Raw genomic sequence first — 24,967 nt, 5'->3', positions numbered from 1 at the left:
CCGTGCCGCCCTACAGAGTAGGCCATCTGGCCCCTTGAGCCTGCTCTGCCATTCAATAAAATCATGGCTGATCTTTTCCTGGATTCAGCTCCACTTACCCGCCCGCTCACCATAACCCTTAATTCCTTTACTGTTCAAAAATTTATCTATCATAGAACAGTACAACACAGTATAGGCCTTTCGGCCATCGATGTGCCGAGCTTTGTCCGAAACCAAGATCAAGCTATCCCACTCCCTATCGTTCTGATGTGCTCCATGTGCCTATCCAATAATCGCTTGAAATCGCTAAAGTGTCCGACTCTACTATCACAGCAGGCAGTCCATTCCACACCCCAACCACTCTCTGCGTAAAGAACCTACCTCTGATATCGTTCCTATATCTCCCACCACGAACCCTATAGTTATGCCCCCTTGTAATAGCTCCATCCACCCGAGGAAATAGTCTCTGAACGTCCACTCAATCTATCCCCCTTATCATCTTATAAACCTCTATTAAGTCACCCCTCATCCTCCTCCACTCCAAAGAGAAAAGCCCCAGCTCCCTCAACCTTTCCTCATAAGACCTACCCTCCAAACCAGGCAGCATCCCGGTAAATCTCCTCTGCACTCTCTCCAATGCTTCCACATCCTTCATCTTCCTTATAGTGAGGTGACCAGAACTGCACACAATAATCCAAATGTGGTCTCACCAAGGTCCTGTACAGTTGCAGCATAACCCCACGGCTCTTAAACTCAAACCCCCTGTTAATAAACGCTAACACACCATAGGCCTTCTTCACAGCTCTATCCACTTGAGTGACAACCTTCAGAGATCTGTGGATATGAACCCCAAGATCTCTCTGTTCCTCTACATTCCTCAGAACCCTGCCATTGACCCTGTAATCCGCATTCAAATTTGTCCTACCAAAATGAATCACCTCGCACTTATCAGGGTTAAACTCCATCTGCCATTTTTCGGCCCAGCTCTGCATCCTATCAATGTCTCTTTGCAGTCTACAACAGCCCTCCACCTGATTCACTACTCCACCAATCTTGGTGTCATCAGCAAATTTACTGACCCACACTTCAGCCCCCTCCTCCAAGTCATTGATAAAAATCACAAATAGCAGAGGACCCAGCACTGATCCCTGTGGTACACCGCTGGTAACTGGTCTCCAGTCTGAAAATTTTCCATCCACCACCACCCTCTGCCTTCTATGTGATAGCCAGTTACTTATCCAATCGGCCAAATTTCCCTCTATCCCACACCTCCTTACTTTCCTCATGAGCCGACCATGGGGAACCTTATCAAACGCCTTACTAAAATCCATGTATACGACATCAACTGCTCTACCTTCATCTACACACTTAGTTACCTCCTCAAAGAATTCAATCAAATTTGTGAGGCAAGACTTACCCTTCACGAATCCATGCTGACTATTGCGGATTAAGCTGCATCTTTCCAAATGGTCATAAATCCTATCCCTCAGGACCTTTTCCATGAACTTACCGACCACCGAAGTAAGACTAACCGGCCTATAATTAGCAGGGTCATTCCTATTTCCTTTCTTGAACAGAGGAACAACATTCGCCACTCTCCAGTCCTCTGGCACTATCCCCGTGGACAGTGAGGACCCAAAGATCAAAGCCAAAGGCTCTGCAATTTCATCCCTTGCCTCCCAAAGAATCCTAGGATATATCCCATCTGGCCCAGGGGACTTATTGACCCTTGGGTTTTTCAAAATTGCTAATACACCTTCCCTCAGAACATCTACCTCCTCCAGCCTATCAGCCTGTATCCCACTCTCATCCTCAAAAACATGGTCCCTCTCCTTGGTGAACACTGAAGAAAAGTATTCATTCATCGCCTCTCCTATCTCTTCTGACTCCATGCACAAGTTCCCACTACTATCTTTGATCAGCCCTAACCTCACCCTGGTCATTCTTTTATTTCTCACATAAGAGTAAAAAGCCTTGGGGTTTTCCTTGATCCGACCCACCAAGGACTTCTCATGCCCCCTCCTAGCTTTCCTAAACTCTTTGTTTAGCTCATTCCTTGCTACCTTATAACCCTCAAGCAACCCAACTGAACCTTGTTTTCTCATCCTTACATATGCTTCCTTTTTCCTCTTGACAAGACATTCAACCTTTTTTGTGAACCATGGTTCCCTCACTCGGCCATTTCCTCCCTGTCTGACAGGGACATGCCTATCAAGGACACGCAGTGTTTGTTCCTTGAACAAGCTCCACTTTTCATTTGTGCTTATCCTTGCCTTAAACACATTCAATGAGGTAGTCTCAACTGCTTCACTGGGCAGGGAATTCCACAGATTCACAACCCTTTGGGTGAAGAAGTTCCTCCTCAACTCAGTCCCAAATCTGCTCCCCCTTATGAGGGGACTGAGCTGTTTTGCCCCTCGCAGAAGCACATTTTACAATGTCTGAATTTAGCTGCTCCCTGTGACCCTTGAATTAAAACCGTATGCAACCCAAGCTGGAACTTTACCTCCCCGCTCGCCACGGGAATCGGAGCGGCTGAAGGGAGGAGCATGGAAAGGTCCATTGACCTCGGGCAGGATTTTACGGTTTCGGGGTGAGTGAGGCCGTAAAGTCCCGCCCACCTACTCCAGTCCGTGCCGCACACCCCATGTGCTGGACTCCGCTCACCTAATCATCCCACCGACCAATCAGAAAAATACAAACAGACAAAAAGTAACGCCATTATTACCGAAAATAAGGGAGTCATTTTTGTATTTTTAAAAAGGCGGGGAGAACATTTTTTTAAATGTCACTTGGCCGCAAAGGAAAGATTTGAAGGAAGGAGGGGTTTGTTGAACAACTTGTTGCAGTGCCAGCGACGACTCAAAAAAAAAAAGAATCTCGGGTTATGCTTAAGCAGGGAACACCCATGTTTCCTGTTACTTGTAACAACAAGAGATTCATTGGATGTTATTCTTGTGGATATTACAGTGGCAGTGCCAGGATAATTGCTGTTTGGGTGATGCAAAAGATATTGAATGCTCGAAGGGATTTGGGAGTATATTGAAGCTTCCAGTCGACTTAGATTTGATCCCCTCCACTTTGACTGCTTCACAAAATAGGATTATCGGGCTTTAGTCATGTTGCCTGCTAGCCGAAATTCAACCTTCCTTCCTTTAACCGAAACACGTTTGGACCTCTGTGTGCAAAGACACAAACAAAAGGCACAATATTCGGCAAAAATAGTGATGAGGAAAGGCTACCCAGAGACCTGCCTGTGTGGGTTTTCAAGCTAAGCAGCAATGGATGTGTTTGAAATTTGTTATTCATGAGGGAAGAACAGGAGATGGGAATGTTTCTCTGTGACGGAGGCTTTGAAGTGGAACACAAAGTCCTCTATTCAATCTGCAGCTTAATAGAGCACACGTGGGGGCACTCCAGCCTGTTTCACAAACAGCATTTGGCCCATCATGTTTAGGAGACTGCATACAATAGTGGGAGAGGGCAGCATCCTTTTATTTTAAAAAAACTCTAATTACTTCATGCTGTTCCTATGGTTGTGGGCCTCAGTGTAAACACACTTCTTATTTCTGGCACAAAACTAGTGTGATAGTGCAACAAGTCATACTAATGATGGGAAAGATAGTTTATGGCTTTTGACCCAATCTTCCTGTGCATGGGGTACCTCAAAACATATGTTTTATTTTGTAAAGCTCGTCCTTAATGTGAACCTGAGACTGGCATTGTTGTAGCTCTTGACGTGGAAGTAGAAGCGTTTGTGGGTAACCCTACAATTGACCCTACAATTGGGTTTACTGACCTGGTCAAGTGCACAGAAAATTCAGTCATAATCAAATAACTAGTGGACACAAGTCAATTCGGCCATCCAAATTATTTCATGCTGGTAAAAGCCCCAGTAAAAATGGTTCCTCCTGGGAGTGCACAGCTTTTCAGTGGGACAGTGGCGTCATCTAGTTTAGTCTGCTGGTGCATCGATGACAGTGGGTCAGCTATGTCATTGCCAAGTACTCGTACAGTTATTAACACTGACACGACTCTGCTGTTTGACTGTCTGGGTTAGCACTGCTGCCTCACAGCGCCAGGCTGCCTCAGAAAAGCAGCCAGTATAATTAGGGACCCCATGCACCCCGGACATTCTCTCTCCACCTTCTTCCATTGGGAAAAAGATACAAAACTCTGAGGTCGCGTACCAAGCGACTCGAGAACATCTTCTTCCCTGCTGCCATCAGACTTTTGAATGGGCTTACCTTGCATTAAGTTGATCTTTCTCTACACCGTAGCTATGACAGTAACACTATATTCTGCGCTCTCTCGTTTCCTTCTCTATGTACGATATGGTATGTTTTTCTGTATAGCGCGCAAGAAACAATACCTTTCACTGTATGCTGACAATAATAAATCAAATCAAAAGGGACCCGAGTTCAATTCCGGCTTCGGGTCACTGTCTGTGTGGGGTTTGCATGTTCTTCCTGTGTCTGTGTGGGTTTCCTCCGGGTGCTCCAGTTTCCTCCCACATTCCAAAGATGTACAAGTTCGGTGTACTGGCCACGTTAAATTTCCCCTTAGTGTCAGGGGGACCATCAGGGTAAATACATGAGGTTATGGCGATAGGGCCTGGGTGGGATTGGTGTCAGTGCAGACTCGATGGGCCGAATGACCACTTTCTGCACTGTAGGGATTCTATGAAATGGAAGACTGGAAATCATTCAATGTTTAATGTAGTTATTTTCTCCCATGTCCACCAACTACACTGCAAGGTATGAGAGCACATGAATGCAGTCTATAGTCACACATTCCCTCACAGATAACAAAATAAGTATCTTATGGGATTTCTGATATTCAAATGTTAAGTGTTAGCTGTCACAATTTCATATCATGCCTGTAGTCAGTGCATTAACAGAATTTTCCACTTTAATGTGAGGATTGAGGTATCCTTCCTTTCTGTTGCACCTGATGACAATCATTATACATATAGCAATGACCTGCCCTGAATCCTCAGCTATGCAGCTGTCTGCTCCGAACTGTTCTTCAGGGGTTTAAAGTCCTATCAACAAGGGCCTGTGATTAACAGTTCATGTGACAAGTTTGACAGAGGAGCAGATTAATTAGAACATATTTCTTCTCTTGGCCCTTCTCCATTTTTGCCTACTCCATTGCTGGCTGCCCCAATGAGTCTCTTTTATCTTTGCTGTCAAGCGAGCATTTTAGTTTCAGCATTGATATGAGCGCTCCTTCCCTTCACCTGCTGGATCCTATTCATCCTCGGCCGACTCTCCAGCGCTCGTCACTGCGCCACTTTCCGCTCGCTGGCCATTTCTGCTTCCTGGATCTCCCATTGCCCAAGCTTAGGAAACAACCACTTCCTGTCTGCATCGCCACCTAAACCTGCCTCTGCTCCACCCAGTGTCCACTGTAGCCCTACCCAGCTCAGCAATGACTACAATCCACTCTCAACTCATCAGAAACGTGTCTTGACCTTGGCTTCCACCACCTCCTACTCTGATCATTGTCATAGGAAACCTTTAATTATGCAAAATATATTGTAGCATGGCAAATTTAACTTTTTAATGATGCCCACTGTTCCAACATTAATAAGTACTAGAATGTTTTGCGCTATCACAGTGCTCTGCTTAATGCTGAACAGTTAAGAGTTGGAAAAACGTCAGTGGTACAGTTGCAAGGCTGCAGGCCACACCTCTTTGTTAAGTTTGACCCTTGCTTTAATGCAAATGTATCCTGAAGAATATTTTCCCAAGCTGCCTCTTGTGTTAAAATACTTTTCAGTTCCTGGAGATGTTGGATGTGTCACATTGTGAGAAGCACAGAAATAGCCACACACTTTGTGAGCTAAGTTCCCATCATCTGAGCAAACCCATGGGTTTTCAAAAGGTCTGGAGTACAACAACTAATGTTATTTTCTTCTTTTTTTCAACTTACAGGCCGTGTGGTCATGGAAGCAAAATCATGTGGTTGATTCTTGGCAGGCTGCAGTGTGTGGAGCATTTGCAGGTGCAGAGGATTAAATACTACACTGGGAGGGCTAAAGAGAGGGAAAGGTGCCAAAAAAACTCAAGTTCACAGAAACAGTCTTCTGTAAATTCCAGCAGTTAATTTGGAAACAATGTTCGGGTATGGGCAGGTCCGCAGCACAGAAAAGGTTGAAGAGAAAGGTGTTTCAGTGAGGGACAAGCAATTAGTTCTTGACAAATTGGAGTTGTGGGAAAATAGATGCCGTCAGTCGAAACTCCGTGTTTGGTCAAGGAGTATTTACAGATCTCTGGGTGACGCGGGACCTGCCCTGAATCCTCAGCTATGCAGCTGTCTGCTCCGAACTGTTCTTCAGGGGTTTAAAGTCCTATCAACAAGGGCCTGTGATTAACAGTTCATGTGACAAGTTTGACAGAGGAGCAGATTAATTAGAGTGAGGGGCACGGAGGTGCTGCTGCATGGACCTCGAGGGCTGAAGGCATGCTATTTGTTGCACACATGAGGCTACAGGGCACAAACACCTGGGCTGTCCTTTGGAAATTGTTTGGTGCTGTGCTACTGTTAGATCCCTCGCAAAGGGCTTTTCTCAAGCTCCAATTTCTCTGCTGACATATTTTCGTGATCTGTTTATTTCTTTTTTAAAAAAGGCATTTTCTTTAGCACAACAAGTATCTACTAGTCTGTTCAATGTCATTTAGTATTACAGAACCAGCTGAACAAATCCTTTGCACGTCACTAAATGTAGGTTTGGTCAACACTGCTGTAGCTACTCTACACATTTGTTGTTTGACAGAGGCACTTTTTAACTTGTCCTATTCACAGCTGCCAGTTACCCAGTGACCATTTAATTGATGTTAAAGTTGAGTGAAGTAAAGAGACATCATAACATGCAACTTTTCACCCTCGTTCGCTGAAATGTTAAAATATTGCTCAATTCGTTATTTTTCCAGTGACGCAGAAACTAATATTTATCATTTGTTAACATGACTACCTTTGGTATTTTATTCAAAACTCTATTACTTGTGTTTAGTAAGAAAGGTTTCATAAAATAGAATCCCTACAGTGCAGAAGGAGGCCTGCACTGACAACAATCCCACCCAGGCCCTATGCCTGTAACCCCACGCATTTAGCCTGCTAATCCCCCTGATGCAAAGGGTCAATTTACCATGGCTAATCAAACTTTGGAGTGTGGAAGGAAACCGGAGCACCTGGAGCAAAGCCACGCAGACACGGGGAGAATGTACAAACTCCACACACACACTCACCCGAGGCTGGAATTGAACCTGGGTCCCTGGTGCTGAGAGGCAGCAGTGCCAACCACTGTGCCATCGTGCCGCCCTAACATTTCACATTACTAAGTTAATGCTTTTATAAATTTATTTCTGAGTATTTGAAACCCTTCATCAGGGTGAAAATTCTGCTTATGTCAGTCCCCTCAATAGCCTTGAAATTTTAGTTTTGAGCTCCTGAAACTTTACTCTTGTCGAAAGTGAACGGGCCCAATCTTCCTCAAGGTGAGGAATCTAAGGTTTCTAATCAAATTCTGATTTTTTTGCATGGGATCCTAAGGGGTATGTTTTACTGACATTTCATGCATTCCATGTGATGGGGCAGCACGGTAGCACAGTGGTTAGCACTGCTGCTTCACAGCTCCAGGGACCTGGGTTTGATTCCCGGCTTGGGTCACTGTCTGTGTGGAGTTTGCACATTCTCCTCGTGTCTGCGTGGGTTTCCTCCGGGTGCTCCGGTTTCCTCCCACACTCCAAAGATGTGCGGGTTAGGTTGATTGGCCAGGTTAAAAATTGCCCCTCAGAGTCCTGAGATGCGTAGGTTAGAGGGATTAGCGGGTAAATATGTGGGGGTAGGGCCTGGGTGGGATTGTGGTCGGTGCAGACTCGATGGGCCAAATGGCCTCCTTCTGCACTGTAGGGTTTCTATGATTTCTATGATTCTATGACCGTTCTGTCTGTTTTTCCAAAACAACATCATTAGTTTTGTTGATAAATTCTGAAATTCCCAGGGGCTCACCTCTAAGCTGTGCACCCGAATTTGAATACTGAATTTAAGATCTGGTGTAAGGTTTTTTTTCATTCTTTTGTGGGACATGCGCATCACTGGCTGACTAGCATTTATTGCCCGAAGGCAGTTGAGAGTCAACCCACATTGCTGTGGCTCGAGTCACATGTAGGCCAGACCAGTTAAGGACGGCAGCTTTCCTTTCCTAAAGGGCACTAGTGAACTGGATGGGTTTTTCCAACAATCAACAATGGTTTTATGAGCATCAGTGGATGCTTAATTCCAGATATTTTTTATTGAATTCAAATTCCATCATCTGCCGTGGCGGGATTCGAGTTTGCTGAGTATCTGAATTAATAGTCTAGTAATAATACCACTTAACCATCGCCGGATCTTCAAGAGGCAACTACTTGGAAATAAATCTATTGGGATTATTTACTCGTACAGAGAGCTCAAATTATTTTCAGAAATGTCAGTACTTTGAACTTGAGAAAGTGTTTTGCTTTGATCCTGTTTTATATTACACTGGAGTGACCGATCTTACCTCAACCGCGAGAGCACTGACTATCCTCCAGTATTAATGTCAGAAATAAACTACTTTTTCGCGCTCAGTAGTGTCCCTGATGAGCGATTCAGCCACTGGCCTGAACTCAAATATGTTTGATTTCAAATTAATAATTTAAACCCAGTATCGAGCATTTGCTAGCACAGACTATTGCCCAACACTCAGCACTGAGCTGCTTTTAGTGCACATTAACAAACTGAGTATGGTTGTTCCCTGTCAAAATTCATTATCTGACAAGTCTGGATAGTGCATAAAGGTTGCTTCACCACTTAGCAAGTAATTTTAACACTTGACTTTTTCCTCATTAGAAAATATTAACTTCGAAATACCAAGTTGCCCTTAGCAAAATGTGCACTGTAATTACCACATTGTTAGCCCAAACACAAATAAACCTCTTGTAGCAAGACTGCAGATCGCAAATGATCCTGCTCTGAGGGAGCTGACCACGGCTTGACTTTGACAACCCAAGTGTTTCATTCCAGCATTTAAAATAGGAGTGCAGGCACATTCATTTCTCCTTTGTTAGTTGGTGTTTTTTTTTCCTTTGGGTGGTGGAACAGCTGGCGTTTCAGGGAAAAAAAAATTAATGGATATCCCATGTTGCTGTCACTTGTAGTTTTCCACATGAATGATCAGTGAAGGTAGTCAGTCGGTGCTGTTCCAAGGGGCTGAGAATGTCCAGTTGCTCCACCACTGCTAACTGGGTGAAAAAAGCAATAGTGTGGCTGGAGACTTTCACTGGTTAATGACATGTGCTGTGGTTGCCTATTCTTTGAGTCCAAAGATATGCGGGTTAGGTTGATTGGCCATGCTAAATTGACCCTAGTGTCAGGGGGATTAGCAGAGTACGTGCGTGGGGTTGCGGGAATAGGACCTGGGTGGGATTGTGGTCGGTATAAACTCGATGAGCCAAATGGCCTCCTTATTTACTGTAGGGATTCTATGATTTACAGAATGTAGCTTTACAGAATAGCTTTAAGTTGACAAAACAGACTTCCGAGATTGGAGTATTCTGGAAGGGAAGATGTCAGGAGAGTGGCATTTTACAAATACAGTACTCCAGCTGTAAACCTGACCTCCAGGACAGTTGGTTAAATCTGTCTGTTCATCATGGGGGCTTTGTAAGTGAACACTAAATCAATAAAGTTGTGAACTGTCAAATACTGAAAACTGGGATTGGCAACACAGCCCAATTGTATCAAAATTGCAAATAATGTGATTATCTTTCTTGTGAACCTATGATTCTTTTAAAGTGCTATAATAGATAATAGTCCTGATGTTCTTCAGTGTAATTTAGATATTAAATAGAGTGGATGTAACTTTTTTAAATGAATGGCATAGCAAACTGGACAAGAAGCAACTAGAACGTTTCCTTGTAATTGTTGTGGTGTTTTTCAACAAGCAGTACTATCGGCCAGCGCTGCAAACCAGGCACGGGGCTGATTTGGAGCTCATGATGAAGGTTAATAAACACTTCAATTCTGAAGTGTTTCAGAACACTGAAATTCCTGGAGTTTTCACTAGTATCCATTAGAAAATAAGTTTGACCTTGTGAAATTGCAAATAGTCCTTGGGTCAGTCGAGTCGATAAGAAGTGGATTGGTTCTGTTATGTTGCTGGTGCAAAATGGCTTTGTGTTCAACAGAAACTTTAGGCGCGTCATTTTGAATTTGCACTGCGGAAAACATTGGTACATAGGGATTAAGGGCAGAAGCAGGCAAATTCAGGCCTTTGAACCTGCTCCACCATTCAATCAGATCATGGCTAATCTCTACCTGGTCTCAAATCCACCTCCCCACCTGTTCCCCATATCCCCTTATCCCTTTTTTTCAGAAATATAGCTATCTCCTTGAAACCATTCAACAATTCGTTTGATTATTTAACGAGTTATTGAAATGAAGGAAATACTCCAGCGATGTGTTTTCTATGTATGTCGTCAGTCTTTTCTTTCCCTCTGTTCTTTTTTGTGAGTTTTCTTTTTGTCTTTCCTGCCTTTGTTATTCCTTCCTTTAGTGAGAACTCAAAGGAGCAAAAGATCTATCAGACATGCCTTTTTTTATGGAGCAAAGTTTTGAAAATGCCAACTACCTGCTTTCATGTTAAGTTGTGGAGATGCCGGCGTTGGACTGGGGTAAGCACAGTAAGAAGTCTCACAACACCAGGTTAAAGTCCAACAGGTTTATTTGGTAGCACAAGCCACAAGCTTTCGGAGCGTTGTTCCTTCATCAGGTGAGTGGGAGTTGTGTTCACAAACAAATTGAGTTTGTGTCTATATATGCCCTGTTTGTGAACACAACTCCCACTCACCTGATGAAGGGGCCGTGCTCCGAAAGCTTGTGACTTGTGCTACCAAATAAACCTGTTGGACTTTAACCTGGTGTTGTGAGACTTCTTACTGTTCATGTTAAGTAACAGCTATAGAGTATCCATGCTGATGGCTTATGCTAAGTAAACCATCACATGGTGTCTGTTTCATAACTCAAGTGGCGCGAGTGAGATATGTTTCTTATATGGGACGGAGGCGGCACTGGCTAGGCCAGCATTTATTGTCGATCCTGAGTTGCCCTTGAGAAGGTGGTGGCGAACTGCCTTTAACCGCTGCAGTCCCTGAGGTGTAAGTACACCCACAGTGCTGTTATGGAGGGATTTTGACCCAGCGTCAGTGAAGGAACAGCGATACCATAGAATCCCTGCAGTGCAGTGGAGGCCATTCAGCCCACTAAGTCTGCACTGACTCTCTGACAGAGTATCTTACCCAGGCCCTCTTTCCCCCACCCTATCCCCATAACCCCACACATTTACCATCTAAACTACACATTTTGGGACACTAAGGGGCAATTTTACCATGGCCAATCTTTGGAGTGTGGGAGGAAACCGGAGCATCTGGAGGAAATCCACGCAGACACAGGGAAAACGTGCAAACTCCACGGACAGTCACCCGAGGCCGGAATTGAACACGGGTCCATAGCGCTGTGAGGCAACAGTGTTAACCACTGTGCCACCATGCTAGATTAGAAAGGAATAGTTCATTCTCTGTCATTCACAGATCCCTCATGTTAATCTCTTTAAACAACAAAACCCGTTGAATTATTTTCCTTTGCACAATATAATTTAGTAACACAGGTTTACTGAGGGTACAGATGAGGCTTATACTGACGTTGTACAGATCGGTCCAAGTTGTCACCAAAGATCTCTCAACGGAACTTTAAAAAAATAAATTAGAAGAGAGACTTTTTTCATCCAAATCGTAAATATAAGAGGTGAAGAATGCATTTATGATTTCGCTACCAGTAATAAACGGAGGAAACCAGTTGCTCTCTCCCATGTGGTGAATTAGATGGAGGATTAAACTGCAGTGTGAATCATAGAATCCCTACAGTGCAGAAGGAGGCCATTCAGCCCATCAGGTCTGCACCAACCATAATCCCACACAGACCCTATCCCCATAACTTCATGCATTTGCCCTACTGGTCTCCCTGACTCTACGGGGCAATTTAGCATGGCCAATCAACCTAACCTGCACATCTTTGGTGTATGTTAACTGTTCAGGCAGGAAAATGCAAGGCAGAAAATAATTACTGCAGTCCTTTGAATCAGGTTCAAAGTTAAAAGAAAAACCACACTGCATTCGATATTTGCAATTTCTTCCATCTTTCTGCTGCGCTTTACTATTTAATGATTCCCCCAATTCTCTCAAATTTGTGGATGCTATCCATTGGCATCATCTCCCCGGCGATCTATTTTGTACGTACATCAGCTTCTGTGTGAAGAAACTGTTTAGCTTTTCTTTTCCAACCTTGAGTCCGTTCACCCAATTGCAAAGGTTTGGTTTGGAGTTTTAGCTGTAAAATAGTTAGTTGTAAGCAGCAACATATTTGTGGTTGTGACCTTGTGAAATGGAAAGCTCAATTAAGCCATGAATTGTTTAGCAATAGAAGAATGTGTCGGATTGTGAGTGGTTTCAGCTAAAGACAATTTTGGGTAACTGAGCTGTATTGGCTTACGAAAAGAATGGAGATGTAGAGATTTTGGTATAGAAAAATAGTGTGAAATGGTCTGATTGGATCTTACTGCAGTATCTATTCAATATCCCTTAATTATTCCGTGTCCTGAAGTTGATATTGCTTAGATTACTTCATACTGAACTAGTATTGGACTGGATAGCTTTATTGGTTATTGTTTTTTTTACTTTTGTTTTGCATAATTTATTCCTAAAGATTTATCTCTAAACATTGTTTTATCTTGCTTCTCCTGCATCATAACCTATATCCCCACTGAGCTAAGCTAACCGGCTGCACTCGAATATCGCCAGGCCTATGGAGGAGCGAGAGACTGCTGAGAACACAGGCAGGTGTGGAATTAGCAGTTAAAGCCCCAATGGGCCAATTTTCAGAACTTGTTGCTTCAGCCACAACTGCTGCCAGTTCCCAACACCTGTCACTTTGAACACAAAACTTAATCAGTACATAAAAAGCACACTGTTTTAATTGCATTTTTCTGGAGATCAGTTCTCTGACAAAGGGGAATCAATGTTCTAACACTGAAGGACTCAGTGGATGCAGTGTTCCAACACTGCATTGGGGCGGCACGGTGATTAGCACTGCTGCTTCACAGCGCCAGGGACCCGGGTTTGATTCCCTGCGTCACTGTCTGTGTGGAGTTTGCGCATTCTCCCCATGTCTGTGTGGGTTTCCTCCGGGTGCTCCGGTTTCCCCCCACAGACCAAAGATATGCAGGTTGGGTGGATTGGCCATGCTAAATTGCCCCTTAGTGTCGGGGGAACTAGCTAGGATAAATGCATGGGGTTATTGGGATAGGGCCTGGTTGGGATTATGGTTGGTGCAGACTCGGTTGGCCGAATGACCTCCTCCTGCACTGTGGGATTCGCTGCTATTTCGGAAGCAGAAGTCCCTACTCTCACCTGACATAGCTTCTCCATTGGAGCGAGTTTGCCAGTTCATTTGAGGGTGGGGATATAAATTAGTTGGATGGAGGTTGTTGGCAATAGTTCATTTCCCCACAGGTTAACTGAGGTCTACTTTGGCATCGGTTGACATTTCCACACGCTGGATCCTGTAGCTTCAACAGAAGGTTTGGGTGGGGCTGAGGTGGAAATAAATGTTTTAAAAAGTAATTTTTTTGCAATCTGACAAGTTTTGTGAAATTGATTAATGATTGACTTTTGTTTCCTGTTTTCAGGTGGATTTGCAGCTGCAGTTACCACTCCTCTTGATGTAGCAAAGACACGAATCATGCTGGCAAAGGTAAGATTGTGGATTAGTCGTGCAGGAAAGCCAAAGGGTGGTGTCGCATATTACTTGGGCTGATTCTTTTATTCTTTCATATGATGTAGGCGGCACTGGCTAGACCAGCATTTGTTGTCCTGGAGAAGGTGGTGATGAGCTGCCTTCTTGAGCTGCTGCAACCCATGTGGTGTAGGTACACCCTCAGTGCTGTTGGGGAGGGAGTTCCAGGATTTTGACCCATAGACATTCATGTAAGGAATGATATTTCCAAGTCAGGATGATGTGGAGATGCCGGCATTGGACTGGGGTGGGCACAGTAAGAAGCTTCACAACACCAGGTTAAAGTCCAACAGGTTTATTTAAAATCACGAACTTTCAGAGCGCTGCTCCTTCATCAGGTGAGTGGAGAGGTAGATTTCACAAACACGGCATATATAGACAAAGTTTCACTTGCAAGATAATGGTTGGAATGTGAGTCTTTACAGGTAATCAAATATTTACAGGTACAGACAGTGCGCGTGGAGAGAAGGATAATTACAGGTTAAAGAGTTGTGAATTGTCTCAAGTCAGGACAGTTAGTAGGATTTTGCAAGCCCAGGCCAAATGGTGTGTAGTGTGACATGTACATGTAGTGTGACATGATGCCAAGATCCCGGTTGAGGCCATCCTCATGCGTGCGGAACTTGGCTATCAGTTTCTGCTTGGCGATTCTGCATTGTTGTGTGTCTTGAAGGCCGCCTTGGAGACCGCTTACCCGAAAAGACTTGCATTCCAACCATTATCTTGCAATTGTGTCTTTGTCTATATATGCCGTGTGTGTGAAACCTACCCTCCACTCACTGAATGACAGAGCAGCGCTCCGAAAGGGTGTGATTCCAAATAAATTTGTTGGATTTTAACCTGGTGATGTGAGACTTCTTACCAAGTCAGGATGGATTGTGGCTTGAAGGGTAATTTGCAGGTGGTGATGTTCTCGTGCATCTGATGCCCTTGTCCTTCTGGGTTGTAGAGGTCATGGATTTGGAAGGTGCTGTTGAAAGAGCCTTGGTGAGTTGCTGCAGTGCATCTTGTAGATGATACACATTGCTATCACTGTATTGGTGGTGCAGGGGCGAATGTTCTTTTTGGAAGGGATGCCAACCAAGTGGGCTGCTTCATCCTGGATGGTGTCAGTCTTCTTGAGTGTTGATGGAGCAGCACTCATCCAGGCAAGTGGAAGGTATTCCATCAGACTCCTGATCCTGCCTTGTGGAATGGCTTTGGGGAGACAGGAGATAAGTTATTTGCTGCAGAATCCCCAGTCTCTGACCTGTTCTTGTAGCCACAGTATTTATATGGATGGTCCGGTTTAATTTCTGGCAAATGGTAACCCCCTGGATGATGATAGTAGGGATTCAGTGATGGTAATACATTTGAATTTCAAGGGGAGATGGTTAGATTCTTTTTTTGTTGGAGGTGGTCATTGCCTGGCACTTGTGAGGCTGGAATGTTACTTACTACTTATCAGCCCAAGCCTGAATGTTGTCCAGGTCTTGCTGCATGTGGATACAGACTGTTTCAGTATCTGAGGAGGAGCAAATGGTACTGAACATTGTGCAGTCATCAGAAAACATCCCATTCTTGTGATGGGGGCAAGGTCACTGAAAGAGCTGAAGATGGTTGGGCCTCGGCCACAACTCTGAAGAACTCCTGCAATGATTTCCTGGGATTGAGATGGTTAACCTCCAACAGCTTCTTTTGTACTATGACTCCAACCAGTGATGAGTTCTTCCCATTGACACCAATTTTGCTGGGGCTCCTTGATGCCACACATGATCAAATGTTGCCTTGATGTCGAGGGCAGTCACTCCCACCTCACCTCTAGAGATCAGCTGTTTTCATCATAGAAATCATAGAAACCCTACAGTACAGAAAGAGGCCATTCGGCCCATCGAGTCTGCACCGACCACAATCCCACCCAGGCCCTACCCCCATATCCCTACATATTTTACCCGCTAATCCTTCGAATCTACACATCCCAGGACACTAAGGGGCAATTTTAGCATGGCCAATCAACCTAACCCGCACATCTTTGGACTGTGGGAGGAAACCGGAGCACCCGGAGGAAACCCACGCAGACACGAGGAGAATGTGCAAACTCCACACAGACAGTGACCCAAGCCGGGAATCGAACCCAGGTCCCTGGAGCTGTGAAGCAGCTGTGCTAACCACTGTGCTACCGTGCCACCATATTTGAATTGACGCTCTAATGAGGCCAGGAGCTGAGTGACCCTGGCGGAACCCAAAGTAAGCATTATTGAGCAGGCTTTTTTGCTGATTAAGTGCTGAATGATAACTGTTGATGACACCTCCCATCATTTTGACAAGCGAAAGTAGACTAATGGAGCAGCAATTGACTGGAATAGATTTGTCCTGCGTTTTGTGGACAGAACATACCTGGACAATTTTCCACATTCCTGGGGAGAGGTACTGGAGCTTGGCGAGCCCAAGTCTTCATTATTCCAGATGGTTCAACACCTTTTATAACTTTAGTCTGACTGAATTAAAATGTAGCGCCCATTAGTTTTGTGAAATAAGATGCTGAGTCCCAACGAATGAAATATGTAAGCCAGGCCGTTAAAACACAATTGTATTGTGATAAATTTCAATAAATATTTTGAACAGTCTTTTTGATACAGAATTTACAACTGAATGGAGTAAATTATTTTTAATGAAGGCGAGGGTATACTGTTTCTTTGTAAATATTATGCATCTAATCAATTACTTATTAAGATGCAAGTCTTTTAGATTCACAGAGTACCTTTTGATAGAGGGTTCTGTAGCAGGTTGCTGACAGAGAAACATTTCATTCAAGCTTAAACGAGGTGCAAGTATCACCATTGTGGCATAAAAAAGAAAGCTATTGAGATAACTGATTTATTGCTCGTGTTCCTTCTCAAAATCTGATCTGTGCTGTTCTTTGATACAGGCAGGCAGCACCACTGCTGGTGGAAAGGTGTTACCGGTCTTGAGCAGCATCTGGAAGACGCAAGGGATTTCTGGGTAAGGTTTTTTCACCTTAAGGAACCGCAACAGAGTTGGCTGACATGATACTTATATTCCTTTAGAGAAACTAATCCCCCAATATTTTTACGGAATCTGTCTGCAAGGAACAGAGCAGTTCAGATCAGACAACCACTGCACATACCACCTAATTTTTCTGCTCCATTGAAGCCCTTTGAGTGTAGAATTGCCTGGGTTGTGAAAGCAACCATTCCAAGCCCATCCCATTCCCACCACACTGGATGGTTAAAATTAAGAATTGGATTTCCTGGCTGTCAGTTAAGTAGCTTGACCTATTTTCTGCTATGTGTCCGTCCAATGGTATTCAATGCTGTAGATTTTGTAGTAAACGTAATGTTGAGGCATGTTTGTGCAGTTAATCAGGCAGAAACTTGCGGCAATCACACATACGTAGATAAGAAATTAGGAGCAGCCCTGCTCCTCCGAAAGCTTTTCTCAGAAGGCATCTCGCCGAGTGACTTGGCATTGCAACGTGGAATTTGCGATACTTAGTCACTGAACAACAGGACAACTTAAATCTCGCTCATCCAAGAGTTGGTGAATTATTTTCACGGACTTTCCACTCCTTTAGTCACATTTCCAAAAGGAATCAATCGGGGTCATCAGGCATGATCCATCCTTTACAAATTCATGCTAGCCCTCTCCAATCAGCTGAAGGTTTTAAAGTTACTCTATATTTAATTACTGACTCAAATAGTTTCCTTATAGCAAATATTAGGCTAACCAGTCTATATTTTCTCCCCCTCACCTTTCTTAAAAGGGAGCTAGTGGCCTAGTGGTATTATCGCTAAACTATTAATGCAGAAACTCAGCTAATGTTCTGGAGACCTGACTTCGAATCCCGCCATGGCAGACGGTGGAATTTGAATTCAATTGTCGGAAAAATCCATCTGGTCCTTTGTGGAAGGAAATCTGCCATCCTTACCCAGTCTAACCTACATGTGTCTCCAGAGCCACAGCAATGTGGTTGACTCTCAACTGCCTTTGGGCAACTAGGGTTGGGCAATAAATGCTGATGTGGAGATGCCGGCGTTGGACTGGGGTAAACACAGTAAGAAGTTTAACAACACCAGGTTAAAGTCCAACAGGTTTATTTGGTAGCAAAAGCCACACAAGCTTTCGAAGCTCTAAGCCCCTTCTTCAGGTGAGTGGGAATTCTGTTCACAAACAGAGCTTATAAAGACACAGACTCAATTTACATGAATAATGGTTGGAATGCGAATACTTACAACTAATCAAGTCTTTAAGAAACAAAACAATGGGAGTGGAGAGAGCATCAAGACAGGCTAAAAAGATGTGTATTGTCTCCAGACAAGACAGCCAGTGAAACTCTGCAGGTCCACGCAACTGTGGGAGTTACAAATAGTGTGACATGAACCCAATATCCCGGTTGAGGCCGTCCTCGTGTGTGCGGAACTTGGCTATCAGTTTCTGCTCAGCGACTCTGCGCTGTTGTTTGTCGCGAAGGCCGCCTTGGAGAACGCTTACCCGAATATCAGAGGCCGAATGCCCGTGACCGCTGAAGTGCTCCCCAACAGGAAGAGAACAGTCTTGCCTGGTGATTGTCGAGCGGTGTTCATTCATCCGTTGTCGCAGCGTCTGCATAGTTTCCCCAATGTACCATGCCTCGGGACATCCTTTCTTGCAGCGTATCAGGTAGACAACGTTGGCCGAGTTGCAAGAGTATGTACCGTGTACCTGGTGGTAAACACAGTAAGAAGTTTAACAACACCAGGTTAAAGTCCAACAGGTTTATTTGGTAGCAAAAGCCACACAAGCTTTCGATGATCCGGCACGTCTTGCAGAGGTTGCTGTGGCAGGGTTGTGTGGTGTCTTGGTCACTGTTCTCCTGAAGGCTAGGTAGTTTGCTGCGGACAATGGTCTGTTTGAGGTTGTGCGGTTGTTTGAAGGCAAGAAGTGGGGGTGTGGGGATGGCCTTGGCGAGATGTTCGTCTTCATCAATGACATGTTGAAGGCTCCGGAGGAGATGCCGTAGCTTCTCCGCTCCGGGGAAGTACTGGACAACGAAGGGTACTCTGTCCACTGTGTCCCGTGTTTGTCTTCTGAGGAGGTCGGTGCGGTTTTTCGCTGTGGCGCATTGGAACTGTTGATCAATGAGTCTAGCGCCATATCCTGTCCTTATGAGGGCATCTTTCAGCGTCTGGAGGTGTCTGTTGCGATCCTCCTCATCAGAGCAAATCCTGTGTGTACGGAGGGCTTGTCCGTAGGGGATGGCTTCTTTAACGTGTTTAGGGTGGAAGCTGGAGAAGTGGAGCATCGTGAGGTTATCCGTGGGCTTGCGGTACAGTGAGGTGCTGAGGTGACCGTCCTTAATGGAGATGCGCGTGTCCAAGAATGCAACCGATTCCGGAGAGTAGTCTATGGTGAGCCTGATGGTGGGATGGAACTTGTTGATGTCATCATAGAGTTGTTTCAGTGATTGTTCACCATGAGTCCAAAGGAAAAAAATGTCATCGATGTATCTAGTGTATAGCATCGGTTGAAGGTCCCGTGCGGTGAAGAAGTCTTGTTCGAACCTGTGCATGAAGATGTTGGCATATTGAGGTGCAAATTTGGTCCCCATGGCTGTTCCGTGTGTCTGGATGAAGAACTGGTTGTTGAAGGTGAAGATATTGTGGTCCAGGATGAAGCGGATGAGATGTAAAATTGCATCTGGAAACTGGCAGTTGTTGGCGCTGAGCACTGAGGCCGTTGCAGCAATGCCATCGTCATGGGGGATGCTGGTGTAGAGTGCCGAGACATCCATTGTGACGAGGAGCGCTCCTGGTTCAACTGCTCCATGTGTGCCGAGTTTCTGTAGGAAGTCCGTCGTGTCGCGACAAAAGCTGGGGGTTCTTTGTACAATGGGTTTCAGGATGCCCTCGACATAGCCGGAGAGGTTCTCGCACAGGGTCCCATTGCCCGATACGATGGGACGGCCGGGTGTGTTTGCCTTGTGTATCTTCGGGAGGCAGTAGAGATCTCCAACGCGGGGAGTACGTGGGATGAGAGCACGGAGGGTGTTCTGAAGGTCCGGATCAAAGGTCTTGATCAGAGTGTTGAGTTGACGGGTGTGTTCTTTGGTCGGATCTGCAGGTAACCTGCAGGTAGCCTGTCTTGATGCTCTCTCCACTCACGTTGTTTGTATCTTAAAGACTTGATTAGCTGTAAGTATTCGCATTCCAACCATTATTCATGTAAATTGAGTCTGTGTCTTTATAAGCTCTGTTTGTGAACAGAATTCCCACTCACCTGAAGAAGGGGCTTAGAGCTTCGAAAGCTTGTGTGGCTTTTGCTACCAAATAAACCTGTTGGACTTTAACCTGGTGTTGTTAAACTTCTTACAATAAATGCTGGCCAGCCAGTGATACCCATGACCCATGAATGAATAAAAAACAGAGCAAAGTGAGATCATTGTAACTTCAAGATGATGTCCCTTGAATGAAAAATTTAAATTAAGCTGACATGCTGTGGTCAACTTGATGTTCCAGTATCCATGGCAAGTGCATCTATAGCTGTGTGTGGTTCTGTTAAAGTCTGAAATTCTTCTCACTCATCCCCGGTGGCCTAGTCAAGACAGTGCACCTTAAATGGGTAAGCAATCTGAAGCTGATTGATGAGTATCTGCTGTGAGAGGTGGGGAGGTGGTCTGTGAAACTTAGATCTACCAATCTACTTCCCAGATCTCTGGATTTGGGTGAATATGGTTTCCCCTATGGCGAGAGTGTGTGCATGCTGTGTTAGGGAAGCAGAAATTCTACCTGTCTGGAGCTCTCAATAGTTTGGTTTGAGGACTCTTGAATACAGTGTTGTATTTCCAATGGTGTTTTAGCCCATCTGGCTGATGATAAAACACTGTTAAAATTAGAATTAGCATTGGGATCAGTATTTGTTATTGAAACAGTCATGTTAGGAATCAGTACCTTAGAAATACAGTTTTGTTGAAATGTGGCTTAAATTAATTACCACAGTTAAACATTGTTAAAGTTAGATGCCAAGCTAAAGATGGAGATAGATGGAGGAGTGACCAAAGGTTTGGTCAAAGAAGCTGAGGGAGGAGGGAAGTTTGATTAGCTTAGGCCCTCTTTTACAAAGTAACTTTTGTTGGCAGCCAAGTACTGGGAGTGAAATTAATTTAGACTGGTGGTGGGAAATTGGTTGAAAGTGGATTAACATGTGCCTGACTTCCTTTTGATGGGAAAATTGCTGCAACATATAAAAGACCTGCTTTATGGAAAAGAAAACACAGCTGTTTCTTTTGTATCTCCTCTGAATATTATCTTCTTTCCAACATCCATTGAAGACTTAGCAACAGTTACCAACAATTGCAAGATCCCTATAGTATTGAAAGCTTGGATCTGACAAATACATGCATCCATTACATTCAAGCACACACGTATGTGACTTGCATGGACAAAATTGTGTGCAAACTTTTTGTTTTTTTTTTAAATTAAGCCCTAACTTGTTTTTAGGTTAGACATGCAGATTGTGCAATATTTTTCTCCATACAAATGGAAACCATCTCAGCCTTTTGAGTTCCTTTTCCAGCAACAGCCTCTTTCTAGTTTTCCTCCTGACAGTCTTTTAATAAATTGGAAGTGGTGTAAAACAGGCTTTGATGCCAGTAGAAAGACGGCGCAGTTTAAAAACAACCGAGAGAGCAGAAATAATTGCATCTCCAAAGATTGCTAGCAAATTGACCATTATCCAGATCTGGATGCAGTATGCACCTTTTTTTAAAAAAAAAAGTGACTGACATTTATCTAGCTCTTTTCACAATCACCTTTGAGTACTTTTTGAAGTGTTGTCGGAAACGCAACAGCTTGTTTGTGCTCAGTGAATCCCTCTAAACAGCAAGGTGATAATGATCAGTTTTTTTTTTGTGATGTTGACTGAGGGAGAAATATTGGGGCGACTGGAGATAACTCCACTGTTCCTCTTTAAAATAATGCCATGAGATATTTTATATCCACTAGCACAGGCAGACAGAGCCTCGGTTTGACATCTGACCCTGCAGTTGGCACCTCTGACAGGGCAGTGCTCCCTCAGTACCTCACTGGGAGTATCGGCTTTAATTATTGTGCTTAAGCCCTGGAGTGGGACTTGAACCTGGTGATTCCGATGCAAGTGCGTTACCAACTGAGCCAAAGCTTTATAAAAAGTCTCTACCCTTGTAATCAATTATGTGAATCACTGACACATGCAAATGTTTTATATAATGCATGGACATTTTCATGTTGCACACCATTTTCTCGAACAAAAAGTACCCAAGCACAATTAGTTGGGAGTGACACATTCTGGTGGTGTGTTCAGACCATTTAAGGCAACAACACTTGTAAACTCTTTATATTTTTTTCTGTCAATTGGTGATGCGCGACAATAAGCACGTGGAACCAAGGCTTCGGTATTGAAGGCTTTAATAGAGTAACAATGGAACTACTAACACGAATACACCAGTTCAGACTGAAGGGGTCCTGCCGGAGCAGGGGGTCTTATACCTCGCCACCGGAGGCGGGACCCCACTGGAATGTGCCAAGATAACTCTTATAACAGGTAAACACCCTAACCCAACAACATTGTACAACCCCCACAGTAACAACACCCTAGCCCAACAGTAACATAGTAACAACCCCCAGTGGTGAACCAACGATGGTTCACCACATTCACCCCTCCTTTAAGAACAAAAGGTGGCGGGGTGCACGAAAAACAGGTCATATAAACAGACAAATCACAGGATTCACAAGTCCAGACGGTCTGGAGGACCGCACCGACGCTGCGATCTCCTCAACACCGGTTGCGAAACCGGAGCAGGTGCTTGTGGTGGCGCTCTTTCCAAAGCAACGTCTGGCTGTCCCCTCAAGGACTCCCGGGCCGGCCGGCCCTGGTGAGGCGATGGTGCAGGGGATCCTGGAACGTTTGGTGGTAGTGGTAGTGGTGATGATGGTGGCGCCGATCTCCGAGTCTCAGGCAAGCTGTACATGGGAGTAAAAGTGTTATGCACTGGTCCCGGTGCTGACCGCGCCACGTCTGGGGAAGCAATGAGGAGTAGTGGATTCGTGACTGGGTGAATAGGAGCGACAGGAGTTGCTACGTCCCCTGCGGGCGCCAGGTCTCTAATGGAGACAGTGTCCTCTCGCCCATCAGGATATGCCACATAGGCATACTGAGGGTTGGCGTGGAGGAGTTGGACCGGTTCGACCAAGGGGTCGGACTTGCGAGCCCTCACATGTCGCCGCAGAAGGACGGGTCCTGGGTACGTCAACCAGGCTGGCAATGAGGTTCCCGAGGACGACTTCCGAGGGAATGAGAACATCCTCTCGTGGGGAGTAGCATTGGTTGCCGTACACAGGAAGGAGCGGATAGAATGGAGCGCATTTGGAAGGACCTCCTGCCAACGGGAGACTGGAAGGCCCCTGGATTTCAGTGCCAGTAGGACAGCCTTCCAGACTGTAGCATTCTCCCTTTCCACCTGTCCGTTACCCCTAGGGTTGTAGCTCGTGGTTCTACTAGAGGCAATCCCGAATGAGAGCAGGAATTGCCTCAAGTCGTTGCTCATGAACGACGAGCCCCTGTCGCTATGAATGTAGCAGGGGTACCCGAACAGGGTAAAAAGTTCACTGAAAGCCTTGATGACGGTGGCAGTCGATGTGTCCGCACAGGGGACAACAAACGGAAACCGGGAATACTCGTCTATTATGTTGAGGAAATAGACATTCCGGTCCGTTGAGGGAAGGGGGCCCTTAAAATCCACACTCAGCCTCTCAAAAGGGCGAGTGGCCTTGACCAATTGTGCCCGGTCTGGTCGATAAAAGTGTGGTTTGCATTCTGCGCAAATCCGACAGCTTCTAGTCACTGACCTGACATCCTCCACCGAGTAAGGCAGGTTGCGGGCTTTGACGAAGTGGTAGAGTCTGGTGACTCCAGGATGACACAGATCATTGTGGAGAGCCTTCAAGCGGTCCTCCTGCATGATGGCGCATGTTCCGCGCGAGAGGGCATCCGAGGGCTCATTGAGCTTCCCTGGACGATACATAATATCGTAATTATAGGTGGAGAGCTCAATTCTCCACCGCAAGATCTTATCGTTCTTGATCTTGCCCCTCTGCGTGTTACTGAACATAAACGCCACGGATCGTTGATCCGTGATCAGGGTGAACCGCTTCCCTGCCAGGTAATGGCGCCAGTGTCTGACTGCCTCCACAATGGCCTGAGCCTCCTTCTCCACCGCTGAGTGCCGAATTTCTGGGCCTTGAAGGGTGCGGGAAAAGAACGCGACGGGCCTGCCTGCCTGGTTTAGTGTGGCGGCTAGGGCGAAATCAGATGCATCACTCTCCACCTGGAAAGGAATGGATTCCTCCACCGCGTGCATCGTGGCTTTCGAGATGTCGCTCTTCAAGACCTTGAAGGCCAATTGGGCCTCCGGCGTAACTGGGAAGGTCGTGGACTTAATGAGCGGACGAGCTTTGTCCGCGTAGTTGGGGACCCACTGTGCATAATACGAAAAGAACCCGAGGCATCTCCTCAGTGCTTTCGTGCTAGCGGGCAAGGGAAGTTCAGTGAGTGGGCGCATACGGTCTGGATCAGGGCCAATGACCCCGTTTTCCACCACGTATCCGAGGATGGCTAACCTACGCGTACGGAATACGCACTTCTCCCTGTTATAGGTCAGATTCAGGCGAGATGCAGTGCGCAGAAAGTGTTGGAGATTCGTGTCGTGGTCCTGCTGGTCATGGCCGCAGATGGTGACGTTATCCAGGTACGGGAAGGTAGCCCGCAACCCGTTCTGGTCCACCATTCGGTCCATAGCACGCTGGAAGACCGAGACCCCATTGGTGACACCAAATGGAACCCTGAGGAATTGGTATAGACGACCATCCGCCTCAAAAGCCGTATATTGTCGGTCCTCTGGGCGGATGGGGAGTTGATGGTAGGCGGACTTAAGGTCTATGGTAGAAAACACTCGGTACTGCGCAATCTGATTGACCATATCAGAAATGCGCGGGAGAGGATACGCATCCAGCTGCGTATAACGATTAATGGTCTGACTATAGTCAATGACCATCCGAGGTTTGTTCCCGCTTTTGACTACCACGACCTGCGCTCTCCACGG

General features: G+C 45.4%; 1 protein-coding gene across 1 annotated transcript in view; it reads left to right on the top strand.

Moving 5' to 3' along the window:
- Positions 1-24,967, top strand: part of slc25a26 (solute carrier family 25 member 26) — a 237,683-nt gene that overhangs the window by 194,839 nt on the left and 17,877 nt on the right. The window contains exons 7-9 of the mRNA XM_078209491.1: positions 5,919-5,988; positions 13,748-13,812; positions 16,763-16,836. Coding sequence (XP_078065617.1) covers positions 5,919-5,988; positions 13,748-13,812; positions 16,763-16,836 — 209 coding nt within the window. The remainder of the gene's footprint in view (positions 1-5,918; positions 5,989-13,747; positions 13,813-16,762; positions 16,837-24,967) is intronic.

The sequence above is a fragment of the Mustelus asterias genome, chromosome 3 (genome assembly GCF_964213995.1).
Source record: "Mustelus asterias chromosome 3, sMusAst1.hap1.1, whole genome shotgun sequence".
In the NCBI taxonomy this organism is placed as follows: Eukaryota; Metazoa; Chordata; class Chondrichthyes; order Carcharhiniformes; family Triakidae; genus Mustelus; species Mustelus asterias.
This window is presented reverse-complemented; position numbering and strand designations above follow the sequence as displayed.